Here is a 19,895-nt window from a genome sequence, read left to right on the forward strand (position 1 = left end):
CACAATAACGCAAACTCAACATTAATATATTTATAAATGGTGCGCAAATCTTCATTGTCTACTATTCTGAGTATTAACTTTTGAGACCATTGTGATGTGAGACAATGTGAGCATAAGGATGGATAGATATTGTAATTCACCTCTGAATTTAAAACAGCTGAGACCTCAAAACATGTAATAGGCTAATGTTATTGCTATTGTTCATAAGCTAACTTATTTGTACACAGACAGGCAGACGGCGCTCTCTAGTGTTCACAGACAGTATCACAGCCAATGACCTGAGATTCACTTGTGACTCACTGTGACATTTACAAGAGCATTTCATTAAAGTGATAGTAATTAAATATGAGAGCGATTGATTTGAAGACCAAGGCTAGTGATAAACCAAGACTTTGGGCTCTGAGAAATTGTGAAAACAAAAAAAATACATTTTAAACAGCACATGATATAAATATTTGTGCCTTTGCTGCTGAGGTACATAGTATATTTTCTGTTGTAGTCTGACTACTGGCCTGACTTTAGCACAAACTGCAGACTGACCTTTTTGAATGTATTCTTGTATAATAGTGTTGGGGGAATGACGCAGCAAACTCCAGTAGCATTCAGTCTTCCTCCTCTTTGGGTTTTAAAGGAGACAACACAACTGTATATATATCGAAAAAAAAAAACCTAACAGGAAAAACTGGAGAAAAAAAAAAACATCTTTATATAAAACAAAGAATTCTGAGGAAAAAGTACTCTCACTTCCTTATATCCGATGTTACGTCACCTCATGAATATTAAACATCCGTGTCTCGCGTGCCTAAGCAGTGCCTGGTACCCTCGAGCTAAAGTGAAGCTGAAGTCCCACTCACAGGAAACAAATGAGCACAGTTGATAAACAGGTAAGAAAACATCGCGATATTTAATGTTCTTGAAGAATAACTCAAATTACGACTGCACCAAAGATGTATTATAATATATCCTATGATTATTTGAACAAGCTAAACTTGCAAAGTATAAAACATTTTACTTAAAGGAAGCCTACTGCGATGGATGTCAAAAAACTTCACTGTCAAATACATGTAGCTACTTATAAGTTTGAAATTAATGTTCATGTACATAGCCTACTCACCTTGGTCGTTCTTTAAATGACATGAATTTACATTTTATATTGCATATTGGTTTATATTAAACAAATATAATTTTATTTAGCCTATTTCCTATATATAAGCCTGATGTAATGATGTACCGACTTGCACTATAACAAAGTTTAATATTTCATTTTTTCCCTCTTGTAAACGGCATTGATTAAAGTGTTGTTGGAGGTCTGCGAAATGACATGATGCGCTCTGCCGCAAGTGGCGCTGCGGATTTTTCACCATCAGCGGACAGTACCGAAGGGAAGAGGAGAACGTCTCCCGGACAAAACCCCGCCAAACCGGCCTCAAAACCCAGCGGCAGCCGCTCCTCATCATCCACTGCGTCAAAACCCGGAGGAAAAGGCATTAAAGGACGCGAGGGAGAGCAGGCAGCTATAGAGCCACGTGAAGTTAGGGTGAGAGGTGCGGCAGCTGTTCATGGTGCTGAAACTGAGGCGGTTTGGGAAACCGAGGAGCGGATTGATCGCGCTCCAAAACCGGACACGCGCCGCGCGCTGTGTTTACCGTGCGTCAACAGAGACTCGTTCTCGGACCAGCCGGACGGTTCCTCTGTTGGTGGTGTGAGGGGGAGCGAGAAGGAAAGAAAGGCCGCTGCGGGAGGAGAGTACGTGGGCTGCGGGCCGGCCTTCTGGGGCGGGGGCTGTCTGCAGTCAGAGCTCATCCAGTATCACATCAACAAGCGCTTGAAGAAAAGCGGCAGGATGCAGCGAACAGCATCTGACGAGACGCAACCGGGACCGGCCTCACAGGCCACGAGCGGCGCCGACGAGCCCGTGACACAGCAGAATGAAGCCCTGCAGGACGAGATCGAGAGATTGGAGGATGAAAACGAAGAGCTTAAGGTTTGTTTGTGCTACTTAAGAAAATGTAATCATGTTAAAATATATATGGATGATAGATAGATAGATATGAATATGCATAATATAAGCAAATATATAACTGCACAAATTTAGATTCCCACATTAATTTAATAAGCAATAAATATGTTGATGACCATTAGCAAAGTAGATAAATGATACATGTTGTTGATGTTGATAACTGTGAACATACGTGAATTCTGTGGTTTAGCATGTCAATTCAAAATCAAAGCATGTTACTTGCTTTTGATAATGCTTTTTAATGACTCCTGCTCAGAAGGTGCATGGCAATATTGCTCTCCAAACACAATCTTGATTCCTGCTCAACCTGATAAACAGAAATACTGGTGATTAACAGAAAGAAAGCAATGATAAGCCTGCAGAGATGTTGTCCATCCATCTTGAAATCAGAAATAGCACTCTGAGGCCCTGTTTCCATCTGGTATTAAGATGCGTTTTGGTTGATCGGATCGCAAGTGGACGACGCTAAATACAGGTGTAAATGGAGTCTAAAACGTTTGAGCTCGTCCACATTCGACCACTTCCAGAGGTCGTCGAAAACGCATTCAACGGGATTGCTTTCGTAGTATAAACGCTCATGTGGTTGAATGTGTTTGAACAGCCACAAAAGATCACCTACTCTCCGCCTACTGACCTAACGCGTAAACATTATGGGAAGTGCGCTAGCCAGATGGGATTTAAACTTTGTTGGCTGAAGATCCACATTTGGTTTGAAGACAAAAAACGTTCCAAGCACAATGTTCTCTCACCATTCCTGATTTCTAACACTTAATCACCATGTTCGGCGTGGACTCGCAGCTATCAGAGCAGAAATGAAAGCTGATGCTCTCTGTATGTTTTTCCGTCATCTCTGTGCGCGTTCACATGTAAATTGCATAGCTTATTTTGTCCATTAGATCGAAAGATCTGAAAAAACCCATACATTTACCCGCCAATAGACCTTCCACTTGAAGAAATCAGGACAGAAGTGGTTGAAAGTGGACAAAAGAGACAGATTGAAACTCCAGGTGTAAACGGGAATGTCTCCCTCATCTACTTGTGATCCGATCGACCAAAACACATCTTAATACCAGGTGTAAACAGGGCCTGAGCGAAACCCTGGAACATAAACATTATGACCAATGAGGGGGCAGTTTGCTTATATGTCTTTTATTAACATATTTTGGTCTATTTAAAATATATGTTGCCTTCTGATAATGAACAGAACAATGAGAGAAATGCAACATTGTAACAATTTAATCCATTTTAGAACAAAGCAAGATACAGTTATAAAAACAGTCTTGGTTTTATTCAATAATTTGCATGTTCAACCAACAGTTTGTCAAGGACTCATTAAACATGTTATTTTGGAAATAATGTACAGCTTATTAAAATAATTGGAGAGAAGAAAGCTCTAATGAGCACACTCTGGTTTTCAGAATGAGATTGAGGAGATGCGGACAGAGATGGAGGAGATGCGCGACACCTTTTATGAGGAGGACACCTGTCAGTTACAAGATATGCGGCGTGAGCTTGAGCGAGCAAACAAGAACTGCCGCATCCTTCAATACAGGCTCCGCAAGGCTGAGCGCAAACGACTTCGCTATGCACAAACTGGAGAAATTGACGAGGACCTCCTAAGGAGCTTAGAGCAAGATTTGAAGGCAAATACCATTGTTTTTATCTTTAAAGTCATGCAGAGAAGGTCTATGATAAATTACCCATTCCAAAGGACTTATTTGCACAATTTTTATCTAATTATTAACTTGTCATTTAGTTGATGCTTCTATCCAAAGCAACCACTAAGCCACACCACCACCATTCTGACAGGTTGCCAAGGATGTGTCTGTGAGACTCCACCATGAGCTAGAGAACGTGGAGGAGAAACGAACAAAGACAGAAGAAGAAAACGAGCGATTGAGACAGAAACTTATTGAGGTGGAAGTCACCAAGCAGGCCCTGCAAAATGAACTGGACAAAGCCAAAGAGGTAGTAATACAAACACAATTCACTACAGCACATCTAAATAGGTTTAAATACATATTAATTGCATAGCATTCTTATAAATTTGTTGTGTCCAGTCTCAGAAACGAAGAGGAAGCAAAGATGCACAAAAGCCTGAGAGGAAGACTCAGACGCCTACAGAGGTGAGGACAAAACACTGCTGTCAAATGAAGACTGTTACTTTAAAGGGGACCTATTATACCCCTTTTCACAAGATGTAATATAAGTCTCTGGTGTCCCCAGAATGTGTCTGTGAAGTTTCAGCTCAAAATACCCCACAGATCATTTATTATAGCTTGTCAAATTTGCCCCTATTCGGGTATGAGCAAAAACACGCCGTTTTTGTGTGTGTCCCTTTAAATGCAAATGAGCTGCTGCTCCCGGCACACTTTCCAAAAGAGGGCAGAGCTTTAACAGCTTGTGCTTTGGTTGCTCAACAACAACAAAGCTGGAGAATCTCACGCAGCCAAAATGACGATTGTCAGTAACGGTGTTCAGCCTTACATTGTTCAAACTGGAGTCGGACACTGATAGAGAGACTCAGGAAGAAGTACTACAACAACTCTTCCTCTTCTCTAAAGCAGCCCAACATGGCCTAGAATACATTTCTTACTCGAATGCTCCTGATAAATGCTCTGGGGAGGAGATAAACATAGCGGACTGTGTACAGCTCACTCAGGGTAACACATACTGTGGACACAAATCTGTGTTTAAACACCTTAATAAAAAGTGAATTTTGCATAATAGGTCCCCTTTAAGTGAAAAGCTCAAGTTCAAGCTCAGCTAGTTATGCAGCCTTCAAGTTCAAGTTGGTCATATGAATTAGCCGCATTCACCAACAGAAAGCTGTTTGGTTTGAAAGGGACTCATACTGTACATCGCTACACTATTGACAACAGACCTTTTTTTGTCTGCAAAATCTTGCCCCCACCTTAACGCAACACTTCTGTCCACAGGAGGACAATGAGGACCTGAAGTGTCAACTGACCTTCGTTAAAGATGAGGCTACTTTAATGAGAAAGAAAATGGCCAAGATTGACAAGGAAAAGGACCGTTTGGAACAAGAACTCCAGAAGTATCGTTCCTTCTATGGAGATCTGGACAGCCCTCATCCAAAGGGTGAAGCTGGTGGCCCACCCACTACAAGGGAATCAGAGCTGAAACTCCGCTTGCGATTGGTGGAGGAGGAGGCCAACATCCTAGGACGCAAAATTGTCGAATTGGAGGTGGAGAACCGTGGCCTGAGGGCAGAGTTGGATGATCTTCGAGGTGAAGAATCCTCCAATGGGGGCTTGTCCGGAGCGGAAGGAGGAATGGGGCGCGAGCAGGGGTCGGAGCTGTCGGAGCTGAGGCAACAACTGCAGTTGGTGGAGGATGAGGCGGAACTTCTGCGGAGGAACCTGGCAGATGTAGAGGAACAGAATAAGAGAGTGACATGTGAGCTGAACAAACTGCGCTTTAAAGAGGGTACAAGGCATGCCTCAGGTGGTAATGCAGCGAGTGCCGCCAGTGGAGCAGGAGATAGCTCCAAAGCCGAGGCCTTGCAGGAGGAGCTGAAGGCAGCGAGGAAGCAGATCAATGAACTGAGTGGGAAAGTGATGCAGCTGCAGTACGAGAACCGTGTGCTGCTTTCCAACATGCAACGGTATGATCTATCATCTCACCTAGCTGTCACTCCACGGGATAGTGACGCAGAAAGCGACACTGGTCCTGGAATCGGAGGGCGCAGAGGAAGCGATGACGACTCATCTTCCTCTCGCCTTCCTCCCCATCGCAAGCGTGAGGGTCCTGTTGGAGGAGAAAGCGACTCAGAGGAAGTCCGCAATGCTCGGTGCCTGACGCCAACTCGCTCTCTCTATTCTCCTGAATCCGCCCGCCTCCTCTCTCGCTCCATTCGAGACAGGCAACAGATGATTGACATCCGTGCTGAAGCAGAGCGATTGGGACGAACCATTGATCGGCTCATAGCCGACACCAGTACCATCATTGCAGAGGCACGGGTGTTCGTATCTAACGGGGATCTTTTCGGCCGTATGGAAGATGATGAGGATGGTGGCCGTATCAGGGAGCATGAGCTACTCTACCGCATCAATGCTCAAATGAAGGCCTTCAGGAAGGAGCTGCAGGGGTTTATAGACCGACTTGAAGTCCCAAAACCTGAGGAAAGAGATTCAGAAGAACCATTATCTGTGAGTCTGGCAAGAATCTGTGTCTCTATGTGAAGCACAATAAGAATGTTTACCACACTGTAATGGTAGTTCAGTTCAATTCTGTCATTTACTCAACCTCATGATTCTCTTTCTTCTGTGCAACAGTGACCAGGGCTGTCAGGCTCCTAAAAGGACAAAAAAAAGCATCATAAAAGTAGTCCATACAAATCTTGCACTGTATTCTAAAGCCGCGTTTCCACCGCAGGAACTTTCCCCAGGAACTAGGGACTTCGGGGTGGTACTCTGTGTTTCGACTGCAGGGTCCAGGGTCTAAATAAAGTTCTGGGTAAAATTTTCCCCACTTCAGAAAGTCCCTGCTTGCGAGGTAGTACTTTTTCAAAGTTCAGGAACTTTCGGGGGTGGGACTTGGGTGCTTCGACTGCTGATTGGTTGAGTTCACACAGCATTTTGATTGGTTGACTCCACGCAGCATTTTATTTCAACCACCATTTTTAAAGGCCTGTTGTAGTGCGTGCAGTAAGAGTTGTTTGCTATTTGAATCAATAATGGAGTTTAAAAAATACGACAGATGGACCGATGACGAGGTTCAGGCTTTATTAAGCTTTTATACAGAGGACGAAATCCAGTGGGAACTGGATAGTTTTGCACAGTCCTACGTCACCGGAATAATTTGCCAAATCTTCACGGTACTTGAAGACCACGATGAAAACGCAGACAGCAACAGGTCTGGGGGGAAAGTTCCTGGCAAAAAGGTTCCTGTGACAACTTTTTCTGGGTAATTTCAGTGGAAACAAGGCTTAGGGACAAAAGTTAGGGTTTTTACCAAAACTGTTTAGTAACAAAATTACTAAAAAATAGTGTGGTTACAGAAGCCTTATAGTGCATAAGTTATATTTGAATTTTGAGCAAACAAGAGAATCACAGGGTGAGTAAATTATGACCATTTTTATTTTTGGGTGAACTATTCCTTTAAAGGGAGTGAATTTGATAGTGAGGAGCAAGGAAGCACTACATATTTCAGAGAGTTCATTGCCTGACTGCTTTTAACATTCAGCAAAATAACAAAGCATAATTTTACGATTTGCCAAGATTTTGTAAACTATGCAAATAGAAAATGTTAATGGCTATAATATCTTAACCTCTCTCTCTTTCTCTCTGATCCTGTCTTCCCACGCACCCATGTTTTTTAATGCATGTTCGTCAATCCTGTCGGTTATTCACCCAGATGTTTCAGCCCATCATTTTATTCATCCTCATTCTAGTGTTGTTCTCCTCACTCTCTTATGCCACCATTTTTAAACTTGTATTTCTTTTTACCCTTTTTTTTGTCCTGTGATCACCATCCGTCCACTCATTAGCATAGTCTCGCCCCTTTGTTTTGTTTGTTTGTCAATGTTGTGTATGTCACCATGGTTGAAGAATCACAGGACAGTCACTTTCCAAGCACAGACAGCACGCTTAAGCACAGAAGTCTGCAAAACCTTAATTTCCAAAAAGCTGGAGGCTGTTTTACCCAATTCACATATATATATACGGCTGCATTGGAAGGCGCATCAAGACAAGAGTTTTTTGCAAATAAAGACTGTTACACATCGCTGGAAAAACATTACATGCATTTCTCAAGACATCAATACCCTTGAGCCTCTGGAAACTACATTACCCAAAAGACATTTCTTTCATTAAGGACTATGGCTATCTGCCCATTGACACTTGCTTTGCCACCAAAGACTTGCAACGAAATATGCAACTGCAGTGTTTACCATTAAGGGGCACATTACCACATTGGCCAGAATGCCTGCCACTGCACGCTTAAGATACATCAGCTGGAATGATTACCTGTCGGAATCATGTAAAGGTGAGTAAGAACATGGTATACAACTGTATGGTCAGAGAGGAACATAGGAGGTAGGAATCATACATTTGTATGTGTAATTTGCAAGACAAGAACTACAGTTTTGCATAGATAGATAAATTAGGTTGCACAAGAACCTGAAGAAATTGCACAAATGTTGCACAAAAAGTTTCATGCAACATGCTAAAGAAGAGCTGTGGCTTTGGTGGGTTGGGGGAAAGTGCTTATGTACATGATGGCAGTATGCATAAAGTACCTTCTGTTGCACCAGAGCAGGATCAGTCTACTGCTGAACGTGCTCCTCATTCCAGCAAGCATGTTATGGAGGGGTTGGGATATGTTACCCATGATGATCAGCAGTTTGGACATCAGAGCTTCATGCTTTCTGCACGAGTTTATTCAGCATGTTGGCATCTCCAGTTTTAACCTCTGTTGAAGGGTCAGAATCTTCTGAAGTCGTCGGCAGTAGTTCCTTAGTTAAATAAATAAAGCTGTCAATGGATTTAAATAATTGCTAAAAACAAAAACTATGGAAGGGTTGGGTTCACAATTTATTTGGATCACAAATACATTTGTTTTGTTTAGGTTTAGATGGGTCTACACTCTAAAAATATGCTAGGTTAAAAACAACCCAAGTTGGGTTGAAAATGGACAAACCCAACGATTGGGTTAAATGTTTGCCCAATCTGCTGGGTAGTTTTATTTAACTCAGCTAAATGACTGTATTGTTTGCTTAAAATGAACCCAAAATATGTTGGAAATTAACATTTATTAATATGTTTAATAAATAAACATTTATTAATAAGTTTATGAATAATGAATAATAATTAAACAATAAACATTTATTAAATTGCTTATTAATAAATGTTCACCTTTTGATTATTATTGTTGCCTCTAGTAATTATGTGTCTGATTTTTAATTTCCAACCTATTTTGGGTTTATTTTAAGCCAGCCATATAGTAATTTTTAAACAATAGTTGAGTTAAATAAAACTGCCCAGCATTTTGGGCAAACATTTAACCCAACCGCTGGGTTTGTCCATTTTCAACCCAACTTGGGTTGTTTTTAACCCAGCATTTTTTAGAATGTAGGTTATTAAAATGACAAATGAACTTCAAGAACAACAACTCATCTGTTTTCTAGAGTGAGTGTCTTTTTGGATCTCCTGCCAGCTGAAAGACAGTGAAAAAGTCAAACATACAGATTTCATCTCAGATTTTGCCAGTTCTACTGCGTTCTCCATTCTCAGAGGCTTTTGCTTTGTTGTTTTCCTTCCTGCATTATTGTGCCCGGAAACTATTTGAGTCAGCGGCCAATATTAGGGCTGAACTGTCGGCTGTCTGTTTATTGCGCAACAGCCACATGTGTCAAATAAATACAAGCGTGAGGCGCCCATTAAGAACTGCGGACAGCACACTTAGTATCCGCTAATTCTGTCCACTGGTATCTTAAAAATAAAATGGACAGAGTGTTTTGAGAGTCACAAATAGCCCGGTTGCCTATTGAGATTAGTAGAAATCGAAACAACTGGAATAGGAGTCACAAGACTGCAATCTGCCAAGTCCTAAAAGCAACCTAGCAACAGTTTCACAGAGGTGGGGTAGAACTGGGCATTTTAAAATAGCCATGTAAACACTCTCCCTCTGCCTTTGTAATTTTAACCTAGAATGTCAGTGACGACAGTCTCTTGCATGGAGACCACGAATGCTGGAATAAATCTGACATTATGACACCGGATACCTGGCGGGTCTGACGTCGCAGGGGTAAATACTTAGAGTCACTATAAAACCCCGGGGCCCCCTCAGGACTACAGTTGTTTACTCCTGAGCTCCGGACAGGACCATAGGGCTGGACAGAGGAAACATTTAAGATCCAATACGCAGGACTTTTACGTCACGCCGTGGGGAACGAACCTCTGGGGTCTTTGCGCTGTTACATGCTGTTCGAGTGCAGGAGCTGTCAAAGAAGGAGGTGGTACTGAAACAAGAGTGATCTTGATTTAAGCCACAAACCTGTACTTGAAAACCATACTCATATTCTGGAGCGTCAGTTCATACCAAGCACATGAGAGGGAATTACTGGAGGAACCAATAATACGATTTAACTGGTAAGGATTAAGAAAGCTTGTAGACAAGACTGGAACAGAAACCTCCTCTTTGAAACCTTTTAAAGTATGAAATTATTACTACCTGTAACTCTTTTGAAGCTTTTTAACTTTTCTGTGATCTTTTTCTGGGCTGACAACGTTATACAACATTAAGAACCTTGCAGCCAAACTGGTCACACTAAAAGCATTCACATACGTACGTGCATATACTTGCTAAGAAAATACTAACAAACAATATATACTAAATATATAAATATTTTATGCAACTGTCTGTAAATACAGGAGTATTAGTAGTATTACTATTGTGATAAGTTACATTTACATAAAGTAAGTGTGCATGCATGTTGTAATGTAAACAGATAGACACTTACTCTATGTCTTTTTAGTTTTATGACACATAATTGCAAAGGGTATAAATATCCCTCTATGCTTATGTCATATGGCGGTACATTCTGGCAATTTCAGGAGTTAAACTGGGTGTCAAGTTCCTTGACGGCAGAAAATTCCACCCCTAACACCCGCCGTAAATCAAAGCTGTGTTACAGAAAAACTCAGTGACGTTACCATGGAAAGGATGCAACTATTCCGAGCTCATCCAAGTGGGTAAAAGGTTCCGCACTTGCTTGGAACTTTGACCTCATCCTAGCCTGAAAGAAGTGGCGTAACCTCATAGTTAAAGATCTAGACTGGCAGTAGGTGGAGGTTCCCATTTTGCAAGGGGCAACCAATTACCCTTTACTATTGTGCCCTTGATCAAGAGAGATCATGTTACACCAGGGAGACTGTCCATGTTATAAAACTGACTTAAGAATCCCTGAAGTCCCTTTAGGTAACTTGAGCATGTCTAATGAAGTTGGTGTGGTAAAGAACGTGCTGACAATTTTGACAGTTAAGGGCTGGTTTGAAGGACATGGAATGCATATAGAAATGAGTCAAAGTTTTAAAGCAGGTGTCCAGAGCAAATAGCTGGGATTTTGTTTCCTTCTATAAGTCTACTTGGATGCAATTCAATCAGGAAGACTTCACTAATGTTTAGATTCATAACACCTTTGAACTTCAAAGCAAGCCACAGTTGACACTGTAAAATTTATTTACTCGAGACATTTAGGATAGGCTGTTTCTCAATGATGAATGTCTTTTTTGTCTTCATAGAGGTATTGGTGGACTTGCCAATGTGGTCACTCCAGTGACCTTTCAGGAATTGCAGCATAAGATTCTGAGCACAGACAAACACTCGCAAAAGAATGGCCGCATTGGAATTGCACTGTGGGCCGGAGCCTGGGAGTTGTGTGTGGGGTGGAGAGAGAGCTAACCTGCTTGATAGTTTTGACTCTGAGATGCAGGAATGGGAAGATCAACTACAGGACATGCAGAGGAAGATTGAAGAGGTGAGACAAACTTTCAACTGCAGTGACGCCAGTCATTGTGACAGAATCCATCTCCATATCTAGAGAGAGAGAGATACTCATTCCGATCCTTATTTAAAAGTGTAAATAAACATCAAAAATATGATGCCAAAAGATCCAGTAGCACTGCAATCCTGTATTTATTAGGGACCATGAAGTTGTTGATGTTGTGATAGTGGCCACTAACTAGGATTGTGATTGGCTGAAAGGACCTTGACCCCCTGTTGCCAAAGTTGGCTGTATCTCTTGGATATAATAATAGGTGCTTCACCCTCCGTTTGGAACCATGACTTTGACAGATGTTAACAAGCTTATTAAACCCAAAGGGATAGGGGTAACAGGAAACCCAAAAACATTTACACACACACACACACACACAATCTCTCTCTCTCTCTCTCTCTCTCGCTCTCTCTCTCTCTCTCTCACACACACACACACACACACACATACACACACACCAAAACACACAGGAAGTCAATGCATTCATGTTGAAACAGGCCAAGTGAGTATGTTGTTATTGGTAGATTAATTAACCTTTGAGCAAGTAATCCCCTTCTGTTTCAATGACCCCTTTCTAAAGAAACCTCATGCTGTTTTATCTGTTTAATCAAAGATTGCATAATTAGTCCATGCAGTACACTATACCAGTTGTATTTGCTGACTTGTGCATTTGAAACACTTGCTTTCATGTAGGTGAGCAAAACATGCTTTGCAACTGCTGAGTTTGTCTCTAATATTATGATTGTATTTCAGTTGTACAATGAGGTCAAAGCAAGAAGAGAAGCCAGCGAAAGCGGCACAAACAATGTCACAAACAACAAAAGCCTGGACATTACTTTGCTTCCTGTCAACTCTCATTATAGATACCAGGCCAATGGTTATCATGAACCCCATGGTCACCCCAACAACAACTTCCCAATTCGTCAATGCAATGAAGTAAGAGCAGATCGTTCAGTTATGCAAAGCCTTGGGTTTCACCACCCCAGTGATTACTATAATGGCTCCAACAATTCCTCACTTGATTCCCTGAGCAACGGCAGCCATTATCCTGCCAGTTGTCATGATCTTGAAAAACAAGATGCCACCCTAGACATCCTCAATGGATATCTCCAACAGGGCCCGCATTTTGGAAAGAACTTAGGGAATCTTAGAACCCCAAATGCAGTGAGTACCTCTTTCACTATTTATCAATCTTTCCTTCATCTAGACTCTTAAACCCCAAGGTACCTTTGATATCCCTCTTATATCCCATATCTCTCTCCTTTTGCTATCAGAACCCCAAGGTATATCCAGTTACACACAGTTATCAAGATAGCATGAAGACTAGCCTGGTGACAAACAGGTAAAGGCTTCCCATCTCAATTTATCAGAATCATTCCTATTGTTTGTCCTAACATCATGCATGTTTCTTGTTGGTTGATGGTTACTGACCAATTCTTAGGATTTGCCCAATGCCCTTTTGTGGCTACTTTTGATTGATTTGTCTTTTCACTTCAGGACTGCATCGTGTGTAGTTCAGGATGAGTTTGAGGAGGCTGAGAACAAGAAGAACAAGAAATCAAGTTGGGATGACTCCCAAGCCCGCCACGTTAGCTGGAAAGACCCAGTTTCATCAAACGAGCTTCCCCCTAAATATTCAGCTTCCAAACTGGCAGTCAGACAGAGAGATGCTTCTCCTGTAACCCCTCGTTCCACTTACCATGAGTCATCACAACAACCTGACAGGAAGTGCCTCTTGCTTGACAGGAAATCTGGCAGCCCATCAGTGTTGCGTAAGTTTGGTGCCATGTTGCAGGAGAACGAGGGGAAAACCCTGATAGAGGATGGTCTTGTGACCACAGTTGTCTCCACTGAACCTCCAAGGCACACCAGCACTCCCATTTGCCAGAGCAAGTTTGACGCCAAGCGGGCATCCACGCGTGCGCCCGTCCAGAAATGCCTTGCAGACTGTGACGTACTGGTAGCAGAACTGGAGCCCAGCCAGGAGCCTTGGGCAGCTGGTCCTTCTAGACATCTCCTGAATGGAGACAGAGACAGTGGGAGGGGTGGTAGTACTCTTGAACAGTATGGCTTGGCCTATAACTTAAGCCCGTCACAGTCTCAACTTAAATCGAAGTATCACAAGGCACCTCAAGGGCCTAAAGCCAACAAAGCAGGCTTCCAGGGTGAGAACCTATTCTCTGACTACCAGATGGTGGAGAGGATTCTGGCAGCAGGATCTCAAAACTTCAGGAAGATACACACAGGGCTTGATGTTGATACAAGACAGGGAAATGACAACTTGGAGCAACTTCTAGAAATGATGGAAATAGAGAACAACAGAAGTCAGAGGGTCACATTCACCCAGCAACTGGACACCAAGCAGGTGAATATGGAATACAAATGTGATCTGCACACACACTAAATTACAATGCAACATTCACTTTTGTCTGAGTGATGGTGCAATTGTAGTGCACATAGTCTCGGGCCAGTGTTTCCTTTGTCTGGAGAGCCACTTTCTTGAAGAGTTTAGTTCCAACTCTGCTCCAACACAATTGGTTTTCAGGTAAGTCCAGACATCTTGATTAGTTACTTCAGTCATGTTTAATTAAAGCTGAAACTAAACTCTGCAGGAAAGTGGTTCTCCTGGACCAGGAATGAGGAACCCTACTCTGAGCTGTAGTGCTCCCGATTCTCATTCTCCCTTCTCTCCTGTACACTACTTTCTTTTCTGTTTCCTCTAACCTGCCAATTAAAGACATAACATATTGGTACATAAAATGCAAGAATATTCACCCAAGTATTGATCATTTATGCACAAAGATACTTAGATTAAAATTTGTTCCCCTCCAGGTCAACCATGAGTTGTCTCCTGCCCCCAGCAGTAGCAATTTTTCCCGTCCTGCTAGACCAGCCAATCAACGTCGTCCATCAAGGTGGGCAAAGCAGAACCCGTCAAGCAAAATCGCCCACACATCCTGCCCACCAAGCCCTGGCCTGAAAGCCAAACAGTTCTTGAATTCATATTTCCAGCACACAGAAACTGTGATCATGTGACCAGGATAGAACAACCTTGAATGGACACTTTAAAGGACATTTTCATAGACAAACCTTTGACCTTTTGTAGAACACAATCTACTTTTTTTGTATATAACCACCACCACTTCAAAGAACCTTATTGCAGCCCACTAGGATGGCCTGTGATATTTTCATTAAATAACTTCAAAAGGATACTGTTTTCATTTAACTCTGTGCTGTTTGAAGTGCTTTGGAAAGTAACTCCAGTGGAAATTCTCTGACCTGGTGAACTTCTGTGCCTATGAACCTTTCATTGCCTTTTTCTCTTCATTTCTTTCTGTCATTCTCATTCAATTTTGTATTCTTTTATTCTTTTTTCTATTTTCCTGAGTGCTTTGTGTACACTGCAGTTCTTTTGGTGCCATGTAGGGCATTTTTTTGTAACCATATAAGCATGTATGCAACAAGCATAACATATTTAAGCATACATGTCAACGAGTTATTGAGCCTTCTCTATTATGCATTACCTGTAAAGACGTGTGCAAATGTTTTGATGTTCTGTCAAAGTCCATTTCAGTACTGCATTAGTGCTTCATAATATTGACATGTAGAGGTCATTACGGGCTCATAATCTTTTTATAAGCCTTATTTGACTGCGCCTGACGTGGGCTGTAACTACGCGGTGCATGGCACCTTTCTGCGGGAACATGTCTGCATTCTCCAGCCTTGTAAAGAAAATCCTTTAAGTTCAACATCTGTGAAGAGTAAATTATATCTTTTGACCATATTATAATGAAGAAATGCTTTGGAATGTTTATTTAATGTTGTGATATGATCCTTACAAAAACGTGATGCTTTTTGTGTTTTTTTTTCTTTCTCAGTATAATAAACGCAAGTGCTTTGACGAGTTAGTGAAACTCTTGAACTCTAGACTCTGTACGCTTCATTGTTTTTGTTTTTAATGGTGATTGCTAATGTTAGCACTGATATTTCTTTTCTGTTCAGTGTGCTATTACTTTCTCTTGTGATCCGGCTAGCCGATTTTCACTTGGTAGACAATAAAACAGGCAACAAATCCATCCACTTGTGAAGCAACCCAAGTCATCCAGGGACTAGAAAGTCAAATAGACTTGGAAATGGGTTCTTTTGACTTTTAGCCAGTAAGCAACCACTTAGCAATGTGTTAACAACCACTCTGAACACCTCATTAATAACACAGCAACAACCTAGTAACCAAGCATAATATCCTAGTAGAATCTCAGCAACTTGATGTAGTAACTTCATGGCCCCTTACGTCACTTATTTCCCTATAAAGCAAAACTACAGTATAAGACGCTTCATGCCAAAATAGTAAAAAATCCCCTCTTTAATTAGCTCCTTGTTAAGCAGTATTAACAGCATTAACATTGCTCTTATCATATGTTACTAAAAGCTACCAGGAAGCATCCTGTTCCTCATACAGAGTCCTAATGTAACCAACTCTTACTGAGCTTTGCTCTCTCTCTCTCAGCTCCGCTCTCCCGGTTACTCGACCCACTGCTGAAATGTTGCACCTGTGCCTGAAATAGGAAGCGTGACGCTGTTTTGGTGCCAGAAATCTTAGACGTGTCAGTGGACGGGTGAGGGGGTGTGTGATGTCCAAGGGGCATCTCTCTCGGTCTCACTCTGAATCTGTAAATGAGTAATAAAGGCTTTCCTTCAACATAACACCTCCCTGGAAGCACGGAGCAGCATTTTAATGAGGTCTTTAGATAGAGTTGGATGTTCACAACTTACATGTAGGGTCTTCATAGCACGCCACATGAATTTATTATTATAGGACAGGAGTAACCTGGGGTTAAAGGGTTAGTACACCAAAAAATGAAAGTTCTGTCATTAATTACTCACCCTCATGTCTTTACAAACCCGTAAGACCTTCTTTTATCTTCGGAACTCAAATTTCTGAACCACTCACAGGCAGCAAAGTCATTGCACCTTTTGAGGTCCAGAAAGGTAGTAAGGACATTGTTAAAATAGTCCATGTGACTACAGTGGTTCAACCTAAATGTTATGAAGCGACGAGAATACTTTTTGTGCGCAAAAACAAAACAAAAATAACGACTTTATTAAACAATTTCTTCTCTCCCCTGTCAGCCTCCTATGCTGTTGACTTAGTAAACACAGTGCAGCGCTTCCGGGTTCTACATCAGAATGCCCACTCATTATTGGCCGACGTTGTACATATGAGCTGCACGACGCATGCGTGTGAAGCTGACGCAGGAGCCGGCCAATAATGAGTCGGTGTTCTGACATAGAACCCGGAAGCGCTTCACTGCATTCACTGCATTACCTGCGTAAGAGACTGACAGGTGAGAGAAAAATTGTTGAATAAAGTCGTTATTTTTGTTTTCTCGTCACTTCATAACATTAAGGTTGAACAACTGCAGTCACATGGACTATTTTAACAATGTCTTTAATACCTTTCTGGACCTCATAAGGTGCAATGATGTTGCTGCCTATGTGTAGTTCAGAAACTTTTAGATTTCATCAAAAATATCTTAATTTGTGTTCCGAAAATGAACGAAGGTCTTACGGGTTTGGAACGACATGAGGGTCGTTTAATGACAGAAATATCATTTTTGGGTGAACTAACCCTTTAAACTCATTGCAGATTTCTTACTGGGTTCAAACCATCATCCTTCTGGTTACCAGTCCTGAACCTTGACCCCTTAACCGCCACCTTTGCGCCCTTGAAAACCTAAGGTTTGTGTCAGTGGTGCTTACACGAAACAAAACTCTCTGCCATGATGGTAGGATGTTTGTAAAGGTGTTTCTTCAGCTGCTTAGGGCTTTGCTGAGCAGTTACTTAAACTGAAGTAATACCAATAGCGATGACTAAAGGAATGATACAATCAAAGGGTTAAACTGGCAGCTGGACAGTCTCCATGACGTCACAAAGACGTCTCTGTGGAATTGGTGAATTACCGATGTCTAATCCTGGACAGTAGAACACAGACAACTTGGCTATATAAAGCTCTCTCAGTGAATGCTGATCTCAGATCATCTCAGCCAGTGTCACCTGCTGTTGTAGAAGTGTATGGGTACTGCTTGAATGTGTAAGAGTTGCCCAGTAACACATCTGTGATGTCAGAGACGAAAGACAACCAGTAAGAGCTCTTCAGATGCCTTGCCATGTGTCTTCTGCTGGTGAACGTGATTTCACCAAGTGCAACATGTTCCTGGATCAATGACTTTGTTGATCCTGGAACAAAATTCCAATCATCCAATCAGATTTAAGGGGCAAGTCTACAGTTTATATCAAGTTTAGGCTTACAACCAAGTGTTAGGTGTTATTCACTTAACATTGCCCTATGATTTTAGGGATAAGGTATGGGTAGGTTTAGAGATAGGGTTAAAGGGTTAGTTCACCCAAAAATTAAATTTCTGTCATTAATTACTCACTCTCATGTCGTTCCAAACCTGTAAGACCTTCGTTCATCTTCGGAACACAAATTAAGATATTTTTGATGAAAACCGAGAGGTTTTTTTTTTTAATCTCCTATAGAAAGCAACGTAATTACTGTCATTCAAGGTCCAGAAAAACATCGTTAAAATAGTCAACGTGACTACAGTGGTTCAACCTTAATGTTATGAAGCGATGAGAATAATTTTTGTGCGCAAAAAACAAAAATAACGGCTTTATTCAACAATATCTTCTCTCCCCTGTCTTACTGCTATGTTGTTTATGTCCAGAGCTTCCAGGTTCTACATCCGAACCCCGACTCATTATTGGCCATTTTAAGTGGGTTACCATGATCTTTACTTTAGAATTAATTATACATTATGCGTTATTGATGTTTATTATAAACCTGTATATCTTAGTAGTCCTCTGGGAGGTATGAAAAAATAGTAGTTACTGAGTAGTTAATAGTAAACTTCCTCATTCAACTGAACGCTATTACTTTCTAATTAGTTAATCAGAGTCTCCTGTTAGTTATAGCATGTTATTATAATGTTAATATTGTGTGACTCATTTGTTCCTTTGTAGTTATACATTAATGAAGGAACAATATTCTAACGTGTTACCATCCATTGCTCTATTGTTATGATGAAGCAACAGTTTGAAGAAAATTTTTCAAACATGTACAACTCCTCACCTCCACTTAATTTGAGTCAAATCAGACATCACATGGTAGCTCTTGAGTATACTGAGATTTGTATCCACACTAACACAAGAATGCATTCTAAGTATGTACAACAGGAACATGCACATCTTCATTTACATGCTTGCATGAAGAATATTTGTGGTCTGGAAATAATTCAAACTAGTTAAATCAACCTAAACTCTGATTTTAGATTTTAAACTGGATATGTTATGAAGGCTTTGGCTGGTGGGCAAAATAATTCAACCATGTATCATGGAGCAGTAAGCCTGTGATCATTACATCTACATAAACATGCAGATAAATGCAAAATTGAATGCTTGGCCAACACAATGGAAGGGCCAATGGTGGTCTTGTTGTACGCTATAGCGCTCCTTGTGGCAACTCTGAGAATTTGAGTGTACTTGCAATTTATTATAAATTGTGACACTTTAGCTGCATTGTAGTGTTTATTCTCAAGTACTTGTGTAGATTGTTTCATGTCAAACTTATCTCTAATAAACTCCCTTTTTCTCACATTTTAAATGTTAGAATCAAGACTTTTGTATCTTGATTCTAATACTGTATTTCAGAACAGTTAAAAACAAGTTCCATATTATATATTACCCTGGAATTAAAAGCATTTTAAATTCCCCCCAAAATCAATAATTTAGTCCAGAGTTAAATATTATATGTTTCCATGAAACAGCTCTATTACATAACAACCCCTAGACTGAATGTCCCTCAGTGACACACCACAGAGAACCAAAAACTCCCTGAGCCAATCATTTTCCATATTCATGCCTCAGATTACTGACCTGACACGTTTACTGCAGTAATGTCATCAGGAAACTCTTGAGATAACTGAGGGAAATTAATACCTGGAAGAAAGCACTCGCATAATTACAATTAGTTAAACAATTGTAGATTAAATAAATGCCACTTGGTTTGATTATTTAATGACATTCATACATTTATTTCGACAAGTAGTGTCAAAATACTTGTTGAAGATAAACTGCAGGTAAAAATCGTCATTTACCTTTGATCCTGTTTGTCAGCTTTCATTCAACATCTGTAAAATTATACTACATTACTTTCCACAACATAGATCGTGTAAGTGCACTAATCTTGAATGAAAAATAAAATGAAATTAGTAATCTCTCAAATTTGACTACTTACCACCACATAAATTGTGTAAATGCACAATATACTTAATATATACAATATACACAATATA

At 40.9% G+C, this 19,895-nt stretch overlaps 1 protein-coding gene across 2 annotated transcripts; it reads left to right on the forward strand.

Annotated features, from left to right (window-relative positions):
- The first annotated feature begins 448 nt into the window (after nucleotides 1-448).
- soga3b (SOGA family member 3b) lies at nucleotides 449-15,467 on the forward strand. 2 transcript variants are annotated; one of them, XM_051880368.1, is made up of 12 exons: nucleotides 449-884; nucleotides 1,297-1,984; nucleotides 3,439-3,663; nucleotides 3,830-3,988; nucleotides 4,081-4,146; nucleotides 4,960-6,192; nucleotides 7,400-8,029; nucleotides 11,287-11,522; nucleotides 12,294-12,704; nucleotides 12,815-12,882; nucleotides 13,038-13,905; nucleotides 14,373-15,467. In XM_051880368.1, exons 2-7 carry the CDS (start codon nucleotides 1,322-1,324, stop codon nucleotides 7,508-7,510), a joined length of 2,457 nt encoding a protein of 818 aa, XP_051736328.1. In that variant the 5' UTR covers nucleotides 449-884; nucleotides 1,297-1,321; the 3' UTR covers nucleotides 7,511-8,029; nucleotides 11,287-11,522; nucleotides 12,294-12,704; nucleotides 12,815-12,882; nucleotides 13,038-13,905; nucleotides 14,373-15,467. The 2 variants fall into 2 exon arrangements, with proteins under 2 accessions (XP_051736328.1, XP_051736329.1); XM_051880369.1 differs by having other exon boundaries at nucleotides 12,404-12,704.
- The last annotated feature ends 4,428 nt before the right edge of the window (nucleotides 15,468-19,895 follow it).

Source organism: Ctenopharyngodon idella, chromosome 22 (genome assembly GCF_019924925.1).
Source record: "Ctenopharyngodon idella isolate HZGC_01 chromosome 22, HZGC01, whole genome shotgun sequence".
Classification (NCBI taxonomy): domain Eukaryota; kingdom Metazoa; phylum Chordata; class Actinopteri; order Cypriniformes; family Xenocyprididae; genus Ctenopharyngodon; species Ctenopharyngodon idella.